General features: G+C 43.2%; 3 protein-coding genes across 3 annotated transcripts; 1 reads left to right on the forward strand and 2 right to left on the reverse strand.

The window, feature by feature from the left end:
* Positions 1 to 428: 428 nt before the first annotated feature.
* fam234b (family with sequence similarity 234 member B) lies at positions 429 to 15,527 on the reverse strand. Its single transcript, XM_083649672.1, has 13 exons — positions 15,486 to 15,527; positions 13,894 to 14,442; positions 12,884 to 12,997; positions 9,836 to 10,003; positions 8,415 to 8,530; positions 7,815 to 7,965; positions 6,242 to 6,383; positions 5,209 to 5,412; positions 4,993 to 5,071; positions 4,707 to 4,874; positions 4,397 to 4,517; positions 2,049 to 2,275; positions 429 to 1,308 (listed from the first exon to the last, which is right to left on the reverse strand). The coding sequence occupies exons 1-13, from the start codon at positions 15,520 to 15,522 to the stop codon at positions 1,306 to 1,308; spliced, it is 2,079 nt and encodes a 692-aa protein (XP_083505798.1). The 5' UTR covers positions 15,523 to 15,527; the 3' UTR covers positions 429 to 1,305.
* Positions 15,528 to 15,830: 303 nt separating this feature from the next.
* LOC310788508 (GTPase IMAP family member 7) lies at positions 15,831 to 17,907 on the forward strand (the record flags this gene model as incomplete). The annotated part of the gene is made up of 2 exons (XM_083650051.1): positions 15,831 to 15,864; positions 16,844 to 17,907. The coding sequence occupies 2 exons, from the start codon at positions 15,831 to 15,833 to the stop codon at positions 17,905 to 17,907; spliced, it is 1,098 nt and encodes a 365-aa protein (XP_083506177.1).
* Positions 17,908 to 18,563: 656 nt separating this feature from the next.
* Positions 18,564 to 22,902, reverse strand: kdelr3 (KDEL endoplasmic reticulum protein retention receptor 3). The gene is made up of 5 exons (XM_083649686.1): positions 22,514 to 22,902; positions 21,903 to 22,003; positions 21,559 to 21,717; positions 21,035 to 21,287; positions 18,564 to 20,510 (listed from the first exon to the last, which is right to left on the reverse strand). The coding sequence occupies exons 1-5, from the start codon at positions 22,602 to 22,604 to the stop codon at positions 20,467 to 20,469; spliced, it is 648 nt and encodes a 215-aa protein (XP_083505812.1). The 5' UTR covers positions 22,605 to 22,902; the 3' UTR covers positions 18,564 to 20,466.
* Between the last annotated feature and the right edge of the window lie 990 nt (positions 22,903 to 23,892).

Consider the following 23,892-nt stretch of genomic DNA (forward strand, 5'->3'; position numbering starts at 1 on the left):
ACGCCCACGCCACCTTGCGCTGCTCCGGCACAGGTGTAGTCTCTTAGAACAGACAAGTTGGCTTCCGCAATTTTCAAATGCTTCCGCCATACCGTCTGTAATTCGTGGGGGAGAAGCATGCACCAACCGGAATGGGAAGCAGAAAGGCGGGTCTTCCGCTCATTAGTCCAATCAGAATGACTGTTTAGCTGCATTCGACGGATGTAGATGAGACAGTCTGGCCATGGTTTTAAGACACTAGCACAGGTGAGGTCTGCTCATGGATCTGCTCTGCTCACCATTTAGCCGGCTACCTGTTAACTTACATGTCAATTCATATATAAACCTTGATAAACCACACTGAATTGAAAGTTCAAATAGACAAACCACACACAACATGTTATCAATAAAGAATTCATTTTCATACTTTCATATTTTTCCTTGCAATATTTACACTTGCGGGTGCAGCCGCAGACAAAAACACAAAATCTAGGTTAGCTAAATGTTAAAGCAAATCAATAAATACTGTACAGCCATACTATATTTACATTACTACATGCCTTGGTAATGAGCAGAAAGGGCACTACATGTATAATTAGTGGCTTAACCCATTAATGTCCACAGTGGAATTTGATCATTTCCTTTACAGCACTTAAAAGTACTAATCAATTTAATTTGAAAGAAAATCTAATTTGTCCGCCAATTAACTAGGCATGATAAGCCACGTAGCCACGTCTTGCAGCCACAGCAAATTTTGTGTTTCTATCTCTAACAGAAAATAAATTATGTGGTGCTTCTCCTTAATTAACATACTAAATGTAGTCCTTAGTCCTTAATGACAAAATGCATGTGACATGGGGACGACACCACGTTAATGAACTGGCCTTGTACTGGTACAATTGTGTGAGAGTTAATAGAGATGCATAAAGACAATTACATGTTCTTTCATCAGCATTCAATATTGTGCTTCATTGTCAGAAGAAATAACTGTGAGGTTATTCTGCTGCCGTCAACCCCAAACAAATATTATGAAACATTCAATTAAATATCGTAAAACCCTTTCAAAAAAATGCAAGTTAAATAATTTAAATAAACACTTTCATTGTATAGACACAGTATAAAACCAGGAAAAACAAAACACAAATAATCCTTTACAGAAAATAACTCAAGTAATGTAAATTCAATTCATACTTGTGTAAACAGCTTCAAATAAATTCCCAGTGTCCTCTTGGTGCAGTGTTTTCCGCAGGTTGTCTTCCTGTCATCTTGAGGCGGGTCCCTTCAGCTGCACCTCTTATGACAGGACATGGTGGTAGTGGTGGCGCGTCACTAAACAAAGGAACAAAATAAAATATGTTTTATCATTGACTCAATCAAACATCCGAGCATCCAGATCAATCATCACTTCAGGGGTGCAAATTACAGTAACAACGTCCTAACATAGTCAGAGAAGACTGGGAATGTAAACAAACAAATGTTGATTTAGGATGTGCTTGTGTAATGGAAACATGTTTTTATTTCTTAGAGTTTTGAAAAAAGACAGGATTGTCAGTTAGCACTTTATTATGTCCTCCCTGTTTACGCAAATACAATACAATTCAATACAAAGCAATCGCAATAATTAGAATGGGCAAGATAAATTAAGTGACTTTAAACATGGTACAGTATAATTGGTGCCAGACATGTCGGCTCCAGCATCTCAGAAACATCTGCCTTCCTGAGGTTTCTGCACACTGTTGGTTGGAGCTGACCGGGGAATAGTGCGCTGAACAAAACACACCCAGTCAGCAGCAATGGAGACATCGTGGCCTGCAGTCTCCACATCTAAACCTAGTAAAGCACCTTTGGAATGAGTTGGAACGGGAGGTTCGGAGTATGAATGTGCCACCAAAAAATCTGCAAGAACTGTGTGATGATATTGTGTCAGCATGGAAGCAAGATCCACATGGAATGGTTTCGGCACCTTTGTTGGATCCACGCCTCAAAGACTTCAGCCTGTCCTTCGAGGCAAAAGCGGCCCGTACCTGGTGTTATCCACTGCAGGTGTGCCTAATAAAGTGAATGCTCACCTGACGTCTGAAGGAGAGACGCCTGAAGAACTTGTTGACCTCAAACACGCCAGGTGTGACGGGTGCCCCGGCCTTGCTGCTTTCCCCCAGCCTCACCACTTGTCCTTTTGTGATAGCGGCGCTAAGGCTCAGGCTCTTGACTATCCGGGCCCCGGGCTCAGATTCTGGCATTGGCCGGGATGACACGGTGATGTAGGAGGCGTCCTTCTGATGCTCCTGGTAACTCACTGGAAGGAGATCGAATTTTATAGTTATTTACTGTGCAATTACTATGGGAATCACATTATTCCTCAAGTTGCAGTCCAGTTATTATTGTTTAATAAAGCAGATGTTATTCTGTAGCATCTACAGCTACAAGAAGTTACAAAAAGCTACAAAAAGTTTGAAAAACTGCTCTAGACTCAGTATATGACATGTCTGGATCTCTTTGCAGTCTGTCCACAGTGTCCATTTCTGTGGATCTGTAGGAGGCGCTGTGTCGCTCTGTGTATCTGCCTGTAGGAGGCACTATGCTGGTGATGTTAAAGACAAGGCAGTGCTGTAATATGTCTCCTCCATCGGGAATCGAACCAACAGTCTACCTGTCAGACAGAGACAGTGACACAGCCGCTCAGCCGACTGAGCTATGAGCTGTTGGGAGTTCAGCTTCTGATTTCTACACACTGTACAATAACACAGAGCATAAAGAGTGAGACAGGTGAGATTTGTACCAGTGAGTTGAGCTAGAGTCAGGGACTGACTAGTCTCCTTTATCAGCTTATTTCTATCAGTGTTCAAACTACTGGTGATGATAAAGAAGGATCACTGCTGCAGCTTATAATGTGTGTACTTTTTAAGAAATTGCCTGAGGCTGGGATTGAACCAACAACCTTTGCATATCACACAACATTCACATGTTTATCTGAGTGAGCTATAATCCACTTTCTCTTAAGCTCTTATCATATTTAGTCTCATCCTGATTTTATTTAGTCAAGTTCTTCATCTCATCTTAGTCAAAGAACACCGTAACTATTCATTAGAATTTCCAAACTTATTGTAAAGATATATTAATCGGTTATTCTGGAATTGTTTTAAGGTTTGAATGTGCAATGCAGACACAGATGTTTAACTTCTTCTTCTCTTCTGATTGGATCTCTTCCCAATTCGTCCCTCCCTAACATTTTTAGTCTAGTTTTCACCAGTGAAAATAGGTAGTCGACTAACATTTTTCCTCATAGTTTTCGTCTACGAAATCAACACTGCTATGGATGCATGTCTCCACCTAGTGGTGCACTCCTCTTCGAAACTCACACACACTTTTCCACAACTACACCATGTATCTGAAACAATGTTTACTTACTGTCAATCTCATCAAAGTTTCTGAAGACCACTCCATAAAGCTGCATTTCCCAATGAAGGGCTGGGCAAACACCACATACTGATACATATTTCAATTCAAATACATGTCACTCTTGTGTTAGAATGAGTAAATTGGCATTGACACTGTTTTTATATAACCCTTGATCAATTCTCAATTATCTTTTCTTTTTTATTTGTCTGTAGGCTACATACGTGCACTGCCAAGAGTAGCGGCAGCATTATAAACCAGAGACCAGACTATATCAAAAACATAAAGTAAGTAAGTAAGTAAAACTTTATTTCTATAGCGCCCTTCACAGCACGAGTGCACAGAGTGCTTTACATAAATAAAAACAGCATCAAAAGAATACAGGCACAGGAATAGTATAAAAAGGGGGGGAAACATAAAACAAAAACAAGGAACATAGGGAACAAAGGGTGGCTAAGAATGACTAGTTGAAAGCCTGTCTAAACAGGTGGGTCTTTAGAAGACGCTTAAAGATAAGCTCTGAGGGAGCGGCTCTCAGGTCAGGGGGGAGGGCGTTCCAGAGCCTCGGGCCGTCGCCTCGAAAGCTCTGTCCCCTTTGGTTTTTAATTTGGTCCTGGGTACGACCAGGAGCGCCTGGTCAGAGGACCTCAGTGACCTACTAGAGGAGTAGGGAAGGATGAGGTCAGTGATGTAGGCAGGGGCTTGGCCGAACAGAGATCTATAAGCGAACACAATGATTTTGAAGTTAATCCTGTGATAAACACACAGTGGCGTCTTTCATGCATGCTAGCAAGCGAAACTGCTGTCTGTCTGACCACAGACTGTAGAAAGAGACGCAGGATAGCCAAGCGAATGTGATTGGATGAACGTTTGACGCTAGGCCAATCACAGGCAGAGAGGGTGCCTCCAGCCTTCGCCATCATCCCGAAAAAAAATATCGCCTCCAGGACCTCTGAAATCCCTTCCAGGACCTCTGTTGTGTGTTGTGTGTGTGACTCACAGACAGACAATTGTATTCTACCTGCAGAAGTGACAGCCGTGTCTGTGGTGCTGGTGAGCTGCAGAAGGATTGTGGGGTATTGAGGATGCAGCAGGAACAGTTTTCTGATGAGCGGCTCTGCTGCAGCAACACCCGGTGCCACCTGGAGTCAGTGACGACAGTTTAGTGGCTGTAGGTTTGAGGTCATACTCAAAAGGGGAAAGACAATATCACATCATTTTTCCTAGTCTCCATAGTTTTCTTATATGGTATTCACTTACATTTGACTCATGATAACAAAAAAATCTATACTTTCCCTCAGAATTCTTCATGCACACTACAGCAGACTCACAGTTGTCTTGGGGACGTTCTTCTGCGTTCTGACCGGTTCACTGGCCCAGAAGAGGAAAGCTGATAGGCCAGTAGAGGTGGCGATCGAGGAGGCGTCCAATACAAGACGAGGACACACAAACTCTGCTCTCCAGAGGTGATGCCCAGTCGCCCCATCGACAATCTGCACCTGAGAGAGAAACAAAATGTCATCAAAATTGTTGTGTAGCAACTAGAAATATTTACTTCATGTAGGGTTTGCACTATTTTAAGCCTTGAGAAGTCCATGAATGGAACATATATCTTACCTTCATGATGCCATTTGCTGAATGCTGAATGAAAAGATCTGGGACTCCATCGTCATTAAAGTGTCCTGGGGCTGGTTGACTGTGACAGAAAAGGGATTGTTAAGGTCAGTTTCACTAGATTATCTCATGTCTTACAAACATAACATTTTCTCACTTAAAATCAACGTAGTGCTATTGCACTATTATATGTTGATAATGGCTGAGGGACCACTGCACCTGTGAATGACAGCTGATTTGAAGGTCCATTCTTTGTGTGTGTCCCTTTCTCTTAAAACGGACAGCTGACTGACGGTGTTGGAGCCATACACCAGCACCCAGTCACTCTTGGTGGAGTTCAGGTTGGTAATGGTGTCCAAACTGTTCTGGTTGTTGCCAAAACCAGCCACAAGAGGGAGCAGGTATTCCGCGTGTTCAGTTCCACTAAGGAGAATATAATAGAGATCGGGATTTTGATTTATTTCAGAGCCTTCAATCTCATGATATATAACCGACTAGTGCAAAAATAGAGTATCGCCACAAGCAGATGTCATTGCCAGCACTTTTATTATGTGTATGCCAAAATAAAAACAAAAAAACTACCACCCCCTATACAATCCAGGCAGTGGATGATGATTTTCCCCTGCAAGTTTAATGAATATAAAGCATGAACTGCTAGTTTGTATGTATATTGAATGGTCATGAAGATTTAGTGCTTTGTTTTGGCAGCAGGTATGTGTGTCCATGACAAAGTTATGAACATAAACATAAACTGGACATGGACACATATAGATGTTGGACCAATTGCAAAATAAAATCAAAGCTATTTGATAAACATTGATTAAGAAATATAAGAATATCTTCATACAGTATGTGTTATATAATGTTCCATGTAATTCCTGTAAGCAGGATATTTCAAATCACTCCTAAAATATGACTAAGAGTCAACTGTCGGATCACTGACCATGGACCACTGCTGTTAATAAGTTAACATTTTAAGTGATTACTTTTTCTAAGCTTACATATTAAAGAAACAAAAACATCTGTACTGTTGAAGACTCAATTGTGTTTATTAACAAGTCTAAAATGTTTCTTTCACTTAAGCAGGAGTACATAGCTAAAATAAACAAATAACACACATATTTCAAGTATCACCATTTCTAACAGGGTTTACTTTGTACCTGTGTCAACTTTATGCCAACAGTTGAAGTTTAACAGACAAAGAAGCTTTGTAAGGTGTAACCAAAGCAAGCTGCCAGTCAGTGAAGCATACCTGTAGATGTGTATGAGGGTGGAGTTGATGGTTTCCTTGCGTCCTTCCCAGCCAGGGTCCTTCTGTCTAAGTGCTTGGCTTATGGGCCTTTCCCCAGTGGCACGGAAGTAGATATCATGCAGAGAGACAGCCTCTACATTGCCTGAGGGAACAATCGCAGATACAAAGCATTGTAAGACAAAAAACAAATACATAAAATTAAAAAAGAATAGCTGCATGGAGAGAACAGAATAAGCGAACAATTTCTGAGGATAATATTCATCCATAGTCACATGGTTGACATCTACAGAAGCAACAGAAGCAGAAAATCTACAGAAGACTCCCTTCAGTTGGATGTTTGAGCTTCACTGTGCAGAATGATATTTGTGCAGAGTTTGACATAAGGAGGCTGTTCTCACATTCATCTGCTGGAAAATTAAGGTTTCTCTGTACTCTTTTATATTTAGGGGCGGGCATGATTTGTGACACCACAAATACGTTGGAAGCCAATCCCCGTCCAATATTCAACTTACACATTTTGAAACTTGAACTGTCTAGTGTGCACACACTGAGAATGGACTTTACTGTGAAGTAGGAAACATCTTGTGTCCAGCAGGAAAACGTTTGAGATTAAATATATTTGCATATTCTTAGACTAAAATGTTTTGAGGGAGGAGTATATTTTAAGAATTTTAACAAGATAATTAAAAGAAAATGTGGGAAAAACCATATCAGATAGAAATTATTATGTAAAGTAGAAGTGTTTTATATAGATCTTAAACCATTAACTATGTTTGACTCATCTATAGTTGCATCCACAAATGTTCAGTGTATGTTTTAGTGACATGTATAATCTTCTGTATATTGTATGTTTTGTGACTATGTTTAGTTATAGTGATATAGTAATATGGTGATATGAGATTAGATATGGTCTATATTTCCATTTTTCACCAAATCATTTCAATGTCTGTAAAAGATCAGCTGTCTGTGGTCTCCTCTCTCATAATCCCCTGCTCATATTTCTGTGGAAGTTGGGGGGGTTTCTCAGAAGCACAAGTTATTTCTTTCAGAGCTTTTCGGTCTTCACTTGAGAAGTTCTTCAAAGTCCAAGCTTTCACTGAGGCTCAAACCCCAAACCTCCAAGATGGGGTGTGGCTATAGGTTAGCCTGGGTAAACCCAGCCTCCACGTGACGTCTATCTATGTGCTAGACTGATAGCACATAGATAGAGGTCACGTGGAGGCTGGGTTTACCCAGGCTAGCTATAGGTGTAATTTAAGATGGAGACATGTCCCCACCACCTTTCAACACAAAGTGTATTCAGATGTCAAATATGGTCTGACAGAGAAGTCTGGAAAAGTATGGAATTTTGAAATGGAAAATGTGCAGGAACCCTGGTGGTCCCTGTACTGTAGTTTGTGCTGTACTGTACTGTCAGTATGTGCTGTACTGTATGTCAGTATGTGATGTGCACCTACGTAAGGTGTCAATGTATCTGTGCACAAACGGCAATAGGACAAATTCCTGTACTTGGTGAATAAATGAACTGTGACTCTGATCACTGACTCGCCGGCCTTCAAGTTGATTCCTTTACCTAGTCCAAACAGGATGTAATATGCCCTGTGCTGTGTCTCGTGCAGCAGGGGACCTATCAGCTTGCCCTGTCCAGTGAGGTTGAAAGGCACGGGGTTTCCGAGCTTTGCCCCAGTCAGCCCGGAGATCAGGATCAGGGAGAGGTCCATAGCCTGGAAATGAATGAGAGAGAAAAGGCTATTCAGTCGATGAATGTGAAGGCCTGGAAATATCATCTGTAAACAATCAACTCGTAGTTACACTCAGAATTCTGAGAAAAGAGTCAGAACACTTCTGAGATTAAAGTCAGAATTCTGAGTTTAATGTCAGAATTTTCTGAGGGGAAAAAAGTCAGCATACTGTTACATGTGATACCATTGATGATGCCACTGTTGATGTCACTTATGATATTACCGATGTACCAAAATTTGAATATCTGGGGTCCGTAGATTTTTGTGACGTCAAAGTGGGGTCACAAGCCAAAAAAGGTGGGGAACCCCCTGTCCTAAGTAAACCCCCTGAGTTCTTATCGGGGTAAACCAGCCTTTTTCCACAAAGTCCACTTTCACAACACAGCACAAATTATATCTATGGCAGGAGATTAAGCAGGTGGCTGCCATACCTCATCCGCTGGCAGAGTGGCAATCAGCAGATCTGGGACTTTGTCTCCCTGGAGGTCTGGAAGTGACACCGCCTGGGATTCAATGTGCTTAAGCAGAACCGACCACAGCCTCGTCCCTGAGGAGCGAAAGAACATCTTTTTGACCCGTTTTTGAACACTTACAACTTTGTGTGCTTGGGATGGGGTGGGGTGACTGACTTGTTTCTACAGGCCAAAGGAATTGACCTCACTGACTTGTCTTTCTTGTCTGGATGGAAAATCGGAGGCTGTGAGAGGTGTAGCCTCACTGAAATACATCTGTTTACAACATCTTTATAATAATAATAATAATAATAATAATAATAATAATAATAATAATAATAATAATAATAATAATAATAATAATAATTGATTGGATTTATATAGACACTTTTATAGACAGATTTATAGACACTCAAAGCACTTCACATATCAGGGGAGGGAGGCGGAGGGAACTCAACTCATCCACCACCACTGAAGATGAATGTTGAAACTGTGGCCACAAGAAGCTTATGTTTGAACAGACTATTCAGGATATTATTTTACTCAGCTGAAAAGGAGGGGGAGGGGTTAGGCAAAGTCGACACCGCCACAATGTGAAACCTAATCCACCTTATTGACACCAGCGATAACGCAACATGCAACACCAGCCTGGAAGGAAGCTAGCCAGGACTTCATGCAACAAAGCTACATTCATATTTAAACTGGAAGTACCGTATTTAAATGTATGTTTGTGCACGTAGTAGGGGTGTCAAAATATAATACTTCAACTGTAGGCTAAATTCCACATTGGTCTAGCATGCAGAATACATCACAATGTGTCATCACCATCATCACCCCTGGATTGAGAGCAAAGGAGAAAATTCAACAACTTGTGTTTGTATTATTATTTAAGGTAAATGATTGTTCTGGTAACTCTTGGCTGTTATAGGTCTCCTTTGTGTTTATACTAATATTAATATAAGAATAAAGATGATTTGTATAGCACTTTCTGTAAGAAAATGTGAGTAAATGCATAAATAAAAGCCTATAAAAATAGGTTTCATGAAGTGATTTAAAATATGATAATGAGTTGTTCCAAAGCCTCGGGGCCCTAATGGCAAACGCCCAGTCACTCCTCATCTAAAGCCGAGACTTTGTAACAGCCAGAAGCCCTGCCTGAGGATCTGCTCTGTGTGCTGGCTCATAGCCGACCTAACCGTGCTTTAAGAGTGACCAAAGAAAATCTGAAAATCAATTCTAAACATTATAGGTAACCAGTGAAGCGATAGATGCCTTAAATGGGGGGATGTGATTTTGCCTGTTTGTAGCAGCTGGAGACGTTTTGCCAGAATAAAGAGAGTCCCAGCAGTCTAAATGTGAATAAAGAAAAGAATGGACGACTTCCTCATTATTCTTCTAACCTGTGGTCCCGTTGACGGCCATGAGAACCGATTTGCCGATGAGGAGACACACAGGTGAGGGGGGGGTGTTGCACTGCAGACCGCACTGGATGTACGTCACAGACTCCCGCATGACCTTCCTCCACAGCACCTGGCCGCTGACCGCAGACAGGGCCACTGCACTGTAAACTGGCATACGGAAGGGAAGAGGTAGAGGGAGAAACAGATTGGAAAGGTTAAGGAGGCTGAAACAGGACGCGATATAAAAGTGAACTCTATGGATGCACGATGATATCGGCACATTCGCTATCGGCCAACAAAGGCTTTCAAATGAAATATCAGCATCGACCCGAAATAAACATTTCAGTCGATTTCCCCCCATTTTCTCCCCAATTGTACTTGGCCAATTTCCCCCCCTGCTGCCCTGTTCGCTACTCCACCCTCTGCCGATCTGGGGAGAGCCGTAGACTAGCACCATGCTTCCTCCGACACATGCGCAGTAGCCAGCCGCTTCTTTTCACCCGACGGCAGGAGCTTCACCGGTAGGACGTAGCACGTGGGAGGATCATCACGCTATTCCCACCAGTTCCCTTCCACCCTGACCAGGCGCCCCGACCGACCAGAGGAGGCGCTAGTGCAGCGACCAGGACAAATACCCTCAATCCGGCTTCCCTCCCGCAGACACCAGCCAATCGTGCCTGTATGGACGCCCGGCCAAGCTGGAGGTAACACGAGGACGCAAACCTGGGTTGGTTGGTAGGCAGGGAATCTACCGCTACACTACTCTCAGGAAGAGCATCATCCAAGCCGGTTTTAAGTAGCAGTACCAACCCCCTTTTAAGAAAATGTTACATAAATAAAAACATGGCATGTTTCACATAACCTAAGTTGAAGTACCGTAAATTCCGGACTATAAGCCGCGGCTTTTTTCCCGTTTTTTGGCCCCTGCGGCTTATATAACGGTGCGGCTTATCTATGGATTTTTTCAGAAAAAAAAAAAAAAATACAAATAAAATCTCTCTTTTTTAGCACTCTTTCTAACTATAAATCCACTTCTGTTTTAATTTCCTCTCTTGCCCTCTTTTCACCACACCGCGGACACTGTGTGCACTGTAAAAATAAACAACGGTGGTGTTGTGTTATGTTGTTTTGTTGAAATGTTACGGTAATACGGTAAATGGGAGCTTCCTCAAACAGCCATCTCTTTCCCGACAATCCCCTCTGTGCGTGACCACTTACATATGGTAATTACGGTAAGCAAACGGCCACTCGGCCAACAACTCCCTCCCCCGACTACCAGGAGAAAATCACAAACTTCGGCGAATTCACACAAAGGAAGATCAAGGAATATTCACAACAAGACGAGCAGTAGAAGCAACACTCTCACTTACCATGGGGAAGGTACGCAGAAATTCACACGACGCAGCTTTCAAGTTGAAAGCAGTCAATCTCGCATTAAAAGAGGGAAACAGAGCAGCCGCGCGTAACCTGGGCATCGATGAGTCAATGGTGAGGCGTTGGACGGTGCAGCAGGAGGAACTGTCTCAGTGCAAGAAGACCAAAAAGTCCTTCAGAGGTCATAAAAGCAGATGGCCCGAACTTGAAGATTCCCTTGAAGATTGGGTGTTGACCCAGAGAGCAGACGGCCGAGGCGTTTCCACGGTGCAGATCCGACTGAAGGCCAAAACAGTCGCCACCGAAATGAAAATTGAACATTTCATAGGTGGCCCATCTTGGTGCTTCCGATTCATGAGACGAAAGGGACTGTCCGTCCGGGCGAGAACTACTGAACAACTCCCTCCCGACTACCAGGAGAAAATCACAAACTTCGGCGAATTCACACAAAGGAAGATCACGGAATATTATAGGAGTGTGAAAACATCCACAATCACCAACGGGTTCCAAAACGCTGGACTGCTGCGGGATGAAGAGGATGACGCCGCCACAGCTGGCGCTGAGGGCCGTCAGAGGCTTCAGAGGCTGTTCGATGCCGACAGTGACGAAGAGGAGTTCGTTGGTTTTGAGTGACAATGAAGGAGAGAGGAGAGTGGTTGACGAAGCCACCCTGAACCTGTTCGTTTCCGACACTGAAGATGAGGACTTTGGTGGTTTCAGTACGCAGGAAGAAGAGGAAGACGAGGATTAGTGACTTGACTTCTCTGGTTACAGCCGTTTGCTGCACATATAGCCTATTGTTGTGTGATTTTGTCTGGGGATTAGTGACCTGACTTTTGTTTTGTTTTGTTGAAATGTTAATAAATGGGAGCTTCCCCAAACAGCCATCTCTTTCCCGACATTCCTCTCTGTGCACGAACCCTTTCATATGGTAATTAAACATCAAAACACCCGCGGCTTATAGACCGGTGCGGCTTATATAAGAAAAAAATAGTCAATTTTGGTCCCGCGGCTTATATACCGGTGCGCCTTATAGTCCGGAATTTACGGTAGTTTTCTTATTTTGCTCAGTGAATGTGTACATTTTGAAAAGCTTTGTATTTATGTCTGTATCTGCCAGTGGGCCATCATGATAAGAGCAGGCATAATAATAATGTTTTAATTACATTACAGGAGAGACTTGATGTTCTCTGAAATTAGGTGTAGGGGAAATTGCACATACAGTATATTGGTATCGGCATCGGCAATAGGCCAAAAGAGTTGGAAAATATCTGATATCGGCAAAAACTCCAATATCGTGCATTCCTAAAATTTGCATTTGATTGCATGTTTCAAATCAGTTGGCTCAGCAGAGTCGTGGGTCGAGCAGGATTAGATATGTGGAGTAATGTTACATAAGCCCACAGAGCTCAGTATGCAACAGCCACTTATGGGACAGACACACTAGTGAGACACATGGGGGAGGAGGACACAGGCACTAAACAGTTGAGTATAATAGTGTGTGGTTACTGGGGAACTGTCCATGTACTGTACTCGCGCCTCTCTTTCTGTCCCCTATCTATTCCCTATCTTCACTAGCTAGATCTTCACTGCACTGTCTGTCAAAACTAAGATGGACTGATATTAGGGTTCACGGATTGCTCTAAGCTCTCCAAAAATGGATTCCATACATACGTTTGTTCCCTTGTGTGGGATGGGTGTCGTTGGTCCACTCTGTGACACCCAGCAACACATCTTCCACTGAATCACCATCAACATCCCACAACGCCAACGCCGGGGGGGTGACACCTAGACGGAGAAGTCAAAGCAAAGCAACGATCGAAAATGAAAAGCACACACCAGCAGAATGCCAGGAAACATTTGGCTGAGGCTTGTCAGTCTGACAACTATCGTTGAAGATTGTTTTCTATTCTGAAAATCGATTTGACTGTAGAATTATTGGATGATATTATATTGGATATTATATTGGATGATGTGTCTGGTGAGTAGTAGTTGGTCTCCTGCCCTGGACACCCAAACATTAGAAACAATGGAGATGGCAACTGGTAGCTCAGAATTTTTTTTGTCAACCATAAAAAGAAGTATGAAAGTGTTTTATGTGGTACATCTTTGTTTTCTCAAACTACTGCCTCTCTGTCATGGTCCTTACAGACACAATGTACTTGTTTTGCTGCTACTCTGCAATAGTTTAGCAATGCACACTGCAGCAGAACATGTGATGATACTGTGATACTAACAACCCTGTGTAATTACAGTTGGCTAATTAAAGGGTGAGTCAGAGTTGTCTAGCCACAGAGACTCTTAAGTAAGTCTGTTGAAGTCAGCATGATCACTGTATCAGTTGTACGCATCAGCAAAGGAGTGTTGTGTGAGCTTATGCATATCCTTGGCCAGTTTACAGTATCAACTATCTGCCATCATTCTTTCCCCTTATTTCCCTTTGAATTTGCCTTCCATTAAATGACAAGTTATTCAGAACCAGAGGCCCTTCAATGAAAGTATACTATGAATGTGCTTTGCCCTGAATACAGCTCTGCATGTTTGTTAATCCTCACCCTCATCGCTCGTTGATTTTTTAACCGAAAACTTAGCTGAGTGATGTCAGGAACCATCATAAGCATAGTTGGTAAAGTGAGTATTTCACTTTAACGTGACAGTCATTTTGATTTGATGTATTCTCTTACCTCCTGCATCTCCCAGCGCTCTCTCCCATTGTGGCCGTTTGTCCAGCTCCCCCTTCTGGCAGGGTATCAGAAATGCACACAGCAGTACAAACATGGTGGCAGAGATCAGAGGCACGATGAAAAACGCAGTTCGGATGGCACTCTTCACTCTCATCCTCTTCTGATCGGCGCTGGTACCGTTACCCCCAAGCCCGGTGCCCCCCGACGCCCCGGGACCCCCTCCGTCCTGCAACGCCCTGTCCCTTCCTGTTTCCCTCTGGCTCCAGTACTGCATGCCTTTCATATCCTCTCTGTCCTGCCTGGATTTGCTGGGCAGTCGCTCTCTCCACTCATCCTCCTCTTCCTCCTCATCCTCCTCCGCGTCGTCTTCGCCCCCCACGAGTCTTCCGGATCTGCCGCCCCGCAGGTCTGAGGAGCCGGTGCCAAGGCAGTTGCCCCTGCCCAGGCCGTTTCGGGGATAGTTGAGCACCAGGTCATCCTCCTCGCTCTCGTCCTCACTGTCGGCCTGGGTGAGAGGGTCATACTCCCCCAGCTCCGAGCCCTTCTTCCCTGGAGAGACACACAGACAGCTGATGAGGAATTTACAGTGATTACAGTTGTCTTGTGCAGCAACTATAAGTCAGACTCTGAACATTATATTATATTATTGTATATTATATTATTATATTGTAGGCCTATTTATTTGGGCCTATGGTTCCTGTTGTGTTCACATTCCTTTTTTAAGTTATTTTTTTAAAGCATTCAAGACATGCATCAAAGACTTTGATTTTTTTTTACATAGATCAAGCTGGGTCCACTGATGCCTTTTTGAAACAAACATGTGGTCAATTGACGTGTGTTTATGTTTTTTAAATAGTTGTCTCTCATCTTATAAATTATGTTAACATGACTGAGCTGCTCATGAGGAATTTTGTGAATCTTTTTCACTCTTACAAAATCTGACAATTAAACCTCATCATTGTTATTGTTTTAGCAAATTACTTTGAGTATATGGCTAATTTAGACTAATTAAATGCGCATTACAGATGCACTGATTGTTTCCTCTACACAGTGCAGAATCAAAATGTGTTAATGTGGGGCTATTACGGGTTATTATAAGGTGGCTTTGCTCGCTGGGCTTGGTCAGACTCCAGCACGTTACCCTGTGTTGGTGAGGTGGGTTCCGTTCCAGGAGGTTCTGGTTCAGTCCAGGCTGCAGTTAGCCTAGTCTAGCAGCGAGCTAACGTTAATGGACAACACAACAAGATGAGCTGCTTTGCCTCAACGATGTAAACATGTCATTCAAAAACACGACAAAGTAAAGCCACATATATCCTCATTCTGAACGTGCTTTGGAATACATTCATACACATTATACTAGTATGAGACAAACGCATCGCTATTTGTCTAAATATAAAGTAACGTTCTAAGTAAACGCTGAGCTAACACGAATACAACAACAACCCAGTCACGGCTAATGATATTTCAGCCAGTCAGTCATTCCGTTAGCTATTATCTGTAACACACAGACAGGGCGTACTTCACCTTGATGTATCTATGTATCTAACGAAACGTTAGTCGAAAAATAGCTACCAGTATGTAGCGCATCTTACCGGGCAGTTTAAGAGCACGGGACAGAGCTGCAGCCATTACTAGTTAACGGGTCGCCCACACGGACGACGTGATGATGATGTGATGAGGAGCGCGAGGCTGTACACCGCCACACCGACCTCGCAGGTTGGATCTGCTCACGAGCTGCTGCTGCTGCTGCTGCTGCAGAAATGCATTCTGGGGCTTTGAGTTTGTTTCACACACAGTTCCCACTGTAAATTACTGGGATAACCTTTCAGACAGGCACCGCTAGTGATTTTCTGACTGTTTACACAAGAAGCAGCAGCATTTCTACCATTGGTTTCTATAGCCTACTTCTATCAAACGTATTTCCCTGTTTTTGGAGGATGGCGTCATCGGAATGTGCATCGTCAGCCGAAGGTATGTTGGAAACGGGACACTGAAAATTGCCTACGCTGACGGGCCCATACAGCACTGTCCTTGTCTCCATCTACTGTAGAGTGAACCCAATCGATGTAATTTAATTTCATATAGCGAACTAGTCTTGCTGGTAGAGGCAGGAGTTCATTGGCATTTCTTTGCAGTCCACACACAGCTATGCAGTCAAATCCCTCCCGAAATAGCTTAATTAAACAGTCTAGACCTTGATTTGCCCTAAAGCCATTCATATGAGTGGACCCTAAAATGATGTTCCTCATTGGCAAATTAAAATTGGATTAGTAATATCACCTACAATTATGCTACTGTGATACTGCTATTGCTACTGCAGGTACTAGTTGTACTACTAGGCCTGCTACTATAATAAAGCCTATTATGTACAGTGTTGGGGGTAACTTATTACAAAAGTAACATGTAATATATTACTTTTAGCAGTAACTCAATAATATAACTTATTACTTATAGGATTTCATTAATATTATACCAGTTACTTTGTCAAGTAACTGAAGTTACAAATTGAGTTACATTCTTTTTTAAATCAAAGCACATATTTAAAAAATATACAATTATTTCCTAATCAAAGTGTGTTTTTATGCAAATAACCACTATAGATGAGAATAACATTTAGAATTTGGATTGTTTACACTGACTTCAAGGCGGTTGAAATTATTTTTCGGGATGGTTCCGGGGCGGCGATGTCATTCTGCTGCTGCTGTTGTTTTGGTAAAAGTAATGCAAAAGTAGTGTAATAAGTAACAAAGTTACCTTACAGACAGTAATATTGTAAAGTAACTTATTACTTTCCAATGAAAGTAACTAGTAATATGTAGTATATTACATTTTGAAAGTAACTTGCCCAACACTGATTATGTATAACTGTATGGTGTATAACTGTTGTACTTGTACATGTAGGCTATAACTGTATGGTGTCCCTCAGTCTGTGAAGCATCACCTCTTACAGTGGAGCCCAGCACCTGTGACCCCCTGAGGATTGTCCTGGTGGGGAAGACAGGCACAGGCAGGAGCTCCTCGGGCAACACCATCCTGGGCCGGAGCGCCTTCCGGGTGGACGTCTCCCCCGGCTCTGTTACCATGCAGTGTGAGACACAGACCGGGACAGTAGACGGGCGAAGCCTCTCTGTGATCGACACCCCGGGGTTCTTCAACACACGTCTCTCCCCTCAGGAGGTGTCGACAGAGGCGGGACGATGCGTCGCCCTGTGCTCTGCAGGACCCCATGCCTTCTTGCTGACCCTCCGGCCCAGCACATTCACCCAAGAGGAGCAAGACTCCCTACAGTGGATCAAGGCTACATTCGGGCCTGGAGCCACTAGGTTCACCGTGGTCCTTTTCACCTGGGGGGACCAACTGTGGGGAAGACGCATCGAGGACTTCCTGGATGAGAGCGAGGAGTTGTCGGAGTTCGTCAGCAGCTGCCAGGGAGGGTGCCATGTCTTGGATAACAGCGAGGGCCGTCGCAGACGGGACAAGACAAAGGAGCAGTCGTCACAACAGGTCGCCCAACTCCTGGAGAAGATAGACAAGATGGTGGCGGAGAATGGGGACACTTGCTACAACCATGAGATGTTTGAGGAAGCTGAGAGAGCCATCAGAGAGGCACAGAAGAGGATTCTTCTAGGAGAAAGAGGAGACAAGGTCACTTCCTTTCAGAAGGAGGTGGAGGAGAGCAAGGAGCGGGGCCCAGAGTTTGAGAGGAGGAGGAGGAGGGAGGAGGAGGAGAGGAGGCGGGAGGAGGAGGCTGCTAAGAAGAGCAGAGAGAAGCTCTTCTGGTCTGAGCTGGTAACCGCGCTGGGGAAGGGGGCAGCAGAGGGGGCAGGGATCATGGCTAAGGACGAAGGCAAAGGGAAGGCCGTGAAGAAGCTGAACGTGGTGGAGAAGGCGGCCGCTCTGGCTGCCACGCCGCTGTCAATCACTTCAGCCGCCAAAGTGGTGGGCGGGGCCATGAGGGAAGGAAGCAAGGTCTTATACAAACACCGCAAGTCCCTGCTACAGAGGCCTACTTGAGAGAGTCATGTGACTGTGTTCACTTACGTTTTGGCAATCAGGATATAGGTATTTACTGGGGCCTGTGGTCTTGACACTTTTATAGGTGAGGATGTGTAAAGTAGGATTGTTCAATAGATGACGACTCATTAACTGTGTTATTTCTCCAATGTACAAAGCTCAGTAGTGTAGTTGTAGCTGTGTGCACATGCAACTTACTTTTAGGCCAGGTGCCGGATAACAGTACATGTGAAGCTGGAGGGGAATGGAGACAGCACACTGAAATACAGCTCCCAGTAGTTATGTAGTCATTAAAATATTTGGAGCTAGTTACTTTATGTAGTCATTAAAATATTGGGAGCTGTATTTCAGTGATACCCAATCCCTTCTATCTTCTAATTTCTCCAATGTACATCATACATTTGCCTGACTCCAATGGCACTAGGAGGCGCTAAAGTTTAAATTATCTGGATACCTAGCACTTTGATACACACTGACCATATTATGAAGAATATGTGTGTGTGTGTGTGTGTGTGTGTGTGTGTGTGTAGGGGTGTGTGTGTGTGTGTGTGTGTGTGTGTGTGTGGGGCGAGCACACTGAAGAAAGGTTAACATCCTGGTGGTGTGTCGCAATACAATCTGGATCACCAACAAAGAACAAAACCACACCTTGTATTTACACAATTCACATGTAATAATAAAGTTCATTGTCATTAAAATGCTGTGCAATTCAACATATGTACCACATTTGTAAATGTGTGCCAAGAGATGTTATCAAGATATACCAAGATATACCACTTTCCCATTTTGCCCTGACACAAGCTTAAGGTAATGGCCCTGAAAGAAAGGCTGGCAGAGGAAGTGAATTCTATTTAGTGCAGAACATCATCTCTTTTACTGTATCTCTGCAGTTCCATCTTTGGCTTCACTTATGTCACGGCAAAATGTTTAGCCCTTTTTGTCCCCATAGAAGAAATACATTGAAACAGAAGACAGATGAAGTATAAAACAGTAACATACTTGGCATTAAGGGAGGGAAAGTTGAATATGATTGCCATGGAGTGTCTGTAACATTACAGAACCAAATAGGAAGACGCAGACTTCTGAGCAAACCAACAGTTACAAATTCACCATTTATATATTCTTTGAGCATTTTCTAAAGCTATGGAACATGACCCAAAGTCACTCAAGGGCCTTGTACTAGTTAATGATCTGTCAGATAATGTAATAATAACTTGTCAAAATAGAAGATGTCCCTCTAAATGTAATCAATCCTGTTACTGTAATAAATTCCCAGATAGTATTAAAACATGGCCTTAATATAGTAAGCGGCAATCATTACCTCATAACATATTTTAACCAACTAATAATACATACTATGACATTAGTTAGAAATGTGGCACCCCTAAAAGGACTAATAATTACACTATCCATCTATTTATTACAGCATTGGTTCTCAAATGGGGGTCCGGGGACCCCCAGGTGTCCGTGGCACTTTGCAAGGGGGTCCGCAAAAAGTTTTCAGGAAAATAAAAATACAAACTTTTTTTTGTGCAAAAGCTTCATAGTTCAATGAAAACATTTTATGCTTTAAATCTAAAATGGTTCATGGATTACATTCTAATCTAACAAATTCAATTCAAAAGTCAAGCACATTACAGTGGAAACAATTAAGCTTAGCCCAAAATCACAAATCAGAATGAGGGGGTCCCCGGTATATTTTCTATCTTGTAAGGGGTCCTTGGCTGGAAACCATTTGAGAACCTCTGTATTACAGTACAGGTTACATTAGATTCGATTTTGACCCATTTGATGGCACATTTTTTACATTATCCAGCTGATGTGACATTATCAGTTGCTACAGGCCTTATATTTATATATTTTATATATTATATTTATATATTTGGTGGCTTCCCACATGAATACAATACTCGAATATCCATCATTGCGCTTTCAGTCGGGGAAACCTTGAGTTTGTCAAATTTGGAAAAGATGTGTAACTCTGGGAACTCCTATAGCCTTTCTATAGATATCACTGCATCCTTAAATGATTGAAACTAAAGTTATATACAATAAGACTAGCTATGCACTCGAGACTACCTGAGTGTTGTACAATATGCTTTGAAACCAACCACATTTCGGCTCCATGTTTTGCGTATCGAACATTCTAACATTTAATATGGAAACTGCATTTGGGTTTTTCTAGAGCGACAGTCTATCCCAGCTTCTATGAGGCAAAGTAAAGTCAAGAAAAAATAAACACACAATTCCCATGCTGGATATAAGCCCCACATGCACATCAGGGACTCAACTCCAATGGCACGTTTGCATCTCATGGGGAAAAACCCCAAACATTCTATACATCACAAAGTTTTGACCACTACGCACACGCAGATACACAGACACACGCAGCACCGCATCACACAGAATGTCATCTTCTAGGGGTGTACTCATCTTGGTCTGCACAGTGATGTCAGAGCATCAGTCCCATTGCTAAATACAGTTGAAGGGCCACGGTATGTGTTCAAGTGCTGAACTGTAGCAGGCACAGAATGGTAGCTGCATGGCACAGACTTCTTTTTAAATGGGCATTGGCAGGCCCATCTTTCCACTTCCCCGAAGCACTGCAGACAGGCAGAGGAGAACAGAGGCAGGTGTGAGAAAAGACAATACATGTGTACCGGTAGGTATTAAAACCCAAAACTCAAAGACAAATAAATCTACTGCAGGAAACACAGTCTGGGTCAACTGCTAGCTTACTAAGTAAGGCTGCTGGGATGACCTACAAACCTAGGTCTGTTTGAGGTGAATATCCTAAGAAATAATATAACCCCATCCAATTAAACACATTTTATATCAAAGTAATTGGCTTTCAAGTCCCCATGAAGTGATTACTTTACTACCTGGAAATACAGAGTATTTTTAAATGGTGACCTCATGCTGCACCAGCAGGCATCATCAAGGGAGCAAATGGGCTTTGTCTGTTTGTTTGTTTAAATTGTTGTCCCACTGATGACGTCACAATGTCTATGACATCATCAGTGATGTCCTCTCTCTGTACGTAGGGGAGTCCAAAACACATCAATTCAATATGACCAACTAAACCCAAAACACTGAGCATAGATACAGACAAGTTGAATCTATTCACCCCTCGTGAAGTAAAGGTAGAAGAAGTCGCAGTAGAAGATGGTCTGCACCACGCCGGACACTACGGCGATCTGGTCGAAGAAGCCCTCGGTGTGGTAACGCCACACCCAGTTGGCCAGGTAGAGCGCTCGGTACAGACCCAGGAAGAACAGGTAGTGGGTGGTGATGGACTCCGCCTCGCCCGTCTTGGTGATCATGAAGAGCTGAGGCATTATGGCCACCGCCTCCAGGAAGATGGAGAAGGTCCACAGGATCTGCGTGGAATCGAAGGCAACGAGATGCATAAACTCTACTGATGAGTGCATGTCAAAGGTTGCATATTCTTCAAGCCAAAGTGATAATACAGATATTTGTAGTCGTTTCCAGCCCTGCACACAAATGTAGTAAACTTAATCTCACTGTGGGATCCATTCTCATGAGACGATAACAGTACCCTTGTCATGTGGGCCCACCAGAAGTAGGCTGCCTGGTGACCCATTTTGGCGCCCCGTCCTGTCGTGAAAGAAACTCTGGTATCATGTTTACCTCCAGCGGGGTGAAAGCGTAGTTCTCCAGGAAGGACAGCCCGACGACGGGCACCAGCAGGAACTCCACACGGAACGAGTCGTTCTCTGAGTCGTAGGTGTTCCTAAAGCGCATGTAGATCAGGTAGACGGTAGCATAGGCCAGAGCCAGGAACACCACCTGAGAGCCCAGTGAGAGGGGGAGAGTTTGAATACAAAATACTGGGACGGGAATACTCTGCTGTTGCGTCAGGCAAGAGATGCAATCTGTCAGTGGCTGTAGGTCTAACTGCTGCCTTCTGTGCATATTACCCAGTGTGAATAACTGTCTCTTTGTATTTGTGTGTGTGCATCCTACACACTCACCTTCATGACTGTGTTGTAGACAGAGATGAAAGTCGTGAACAGGTCCAGGTACCTGGTTGTGAAGACCAGTGCAAACAGCACCTGAGACTTCCCAGAGATGCCTGCAGAAAAAAAACAAAGATAGGTTTCATCAGACTCTTTCAAAATAGCTCATGCACAGCTCCCCTGCACAGACTGATAGATGTTAGCTTTCCCCACACACTCTTATCATACCTTTATGGCTTAACAGCACTGAATAAAAGCACTAAAGAAGGCAACTGCACATTATGTTTAATTGCTTCACAGGCGTGGGGCATGCCGCAGATACCAGAAACGTCACTTTGCCACGTAGCTCAGGCAGCTTGTGTAGCTAGCAGCTTGTGCAAAATCCTCTCCATGCATCCCAATACAGTCGTGTGGCTGTATCCGCAGAAAACGCTTCAATACAGTGTATGATCTTAAAGGCCGCCGCAACAACGTTGCAGCTATACAGTGCATGCATGCATGTGAAGTCAAGAACAGGCCCTGCAGACTGCCAAAACAACGAAACAAATCGCAGTAGCCAAAGGTGCAAAATGCAGTATGTGAGTTAGATCATTAACATCAGCAGCAGCTAAACTCAGTCAGCCTACCAGCGCAGGATTTGGACCTCCATATCTTCATAAACAGAATGATGATAGCCACCAGATGTGACACGTCACCTGCCAGACGAAAGATGTTCATTTTGTTTACTTTAACGTTATGCCTCAAAAAGAAAAACGCCTCAAACCGCCAGGCTTACTGTACAAGTCGACAAGAGAGAGTTGTATGACCAGAAATGCAAGAAACTATAGCTCTTCTTGGATTAATCAGCGCGGAACCGCAAGAAAAATAAAAAAAACAACTAAAAGCTACACAAAGGCGGTCAGTCCTCTTGAGGGTTCAGCATTTAAAGGCATGTGAACCGGTGTGAATTCCAACGATTCGGCATATAAACTGTAGTGTGGCTGAAAAAAGTTGTTATCAGTGGCGGTGACGTGGCTGACAGCTCGGACCTCTGCGGTTCGGACAGGCAGGATCCGTCTTCTCCGGTCGGAGGAGAAACAGTGTCAAGTTAGCCAGAATACAAATAAAAACATCCGGTTAAAATTTACAAAATAAAATCCTTACTTGAACACGCGCTCTTTCACCAATACAGACTGCACGATAATACCATAATATGCACCTATTTTAGATATTTCTCATCGCATATTCAATGTATTAATTCCACAGAGGGTTTTTTGTATTGTGTTTTTTAAAGTGGCATATTTAATGCTTTTAGATTGATGGCAAAGTCGCCTGTTTTCCGGTGTTGTTCGGCTTTCACTGATTAGCTTGACGCAGCTAGAAGCGATTGTGGGCTGGTCCCTCTTGCTAGGTATTGGTGGGTAGTGGGCCATCCGTTCCATTTGCCACCAAGTAACATTAATACAATAAAACAGCAGGTGGCGACAGTAGGCTACAAAAAAGCATCATCATCACTAAAGGAAGTATAGTGGGCTCTGTCTGTTTGTTTCAATGTCATCAGCATCACTGATGATGTCAGGCATTGTGACATCATCAGTGACATTATTACCAAATCATCTTATGACATTACTAATGATGTCATCACCGAGTGATAGCAATAGTGCACATGCCAATAGAGCAGGCGAGGCCACACAGCAGCCGAGCTGCGGGCGAGGCCGTGCAATGTCCGAGCTGCGTATGTGAGCCCGCATAGCAGGCGAGCTGCAGGACTGATGACACCATCAGGGATGGTATGGCATCAATGATGACATCACTGATGACATCATCATCATGTGATGACATCACTTATGGCATCATCAGTGATTTATGACATCTCTGATGACATCATCAGTGGGACAAAAATTGAAACAGAGAGAGAACAGATATTGCCCACATGCTCCCTTATATATATATATATATATATATATATATATATATATATATATATATATATATATATATATATATATATATATATATATATATA

Source organism: Poromitra crassiceps, assembly GCF_964638095.1.
Source record: "Poromitra crassiceps genome assembly, chromosome: 13".
Classification (NCBI taxonomy): domain Eukaryota; kingdom Metazoa; phylum Chordata; class Actinopteri; order Beryciformes; family Melamphaidae; genus Poromitra; species Poromitra crassiceps.

What these genes read in the sequence shown, in the direction of transcription:
- fam234b (XM_083649672.1), bottom strand. Translation starts at nt 15,522, where the DNA reads ATGGCTGCAGCTCTGTCCCGTGCTCTTAAACTGCCCG. An exon ending in ACCCTCATACACATCTACAG is followed by an intron (nt 5,413 to 6,241) that starts GTATGCTTCACT and finishes TATTCTCCTTAG; the next exon opens with TGGAACTGAACACGCGGAAT. An exon ending in AAATCAGCTGTCATTCACAG is followed by an intron (nt 5,072 to 5,208) that starts GTGCAGTGGTCC and finishes TTTCTGTCACAG; the next exon opens with TCAACCAGCCCCAGGACACT.
- kdelr3 (XM_083649686.1), bottom strand. Translation starts at nt 22,604, where the DNA reads ATGAACATCTTTCGTCTGGCAGGTGACGTGTCACATCTGGTGGCTATC. An exon ending in GAGGTCCAAATCCTGCGCTG is followed by an intron (nt 22,004 to 22,513) that starts GTAGGCTGACTG and finishes TTTTTTCTGCAG; the next exon opens with GCATCTCTGGGAAGTCTCAG. An exon ending in ACGCTTTCACCCCGCTGGAG is followed by an intron (nt 21,288 to 21,558) that starts GTAAACATGATA and finishes GATTCCACGCAG; the next exon opens with ATCCTGTGGACCTTCTCCAT.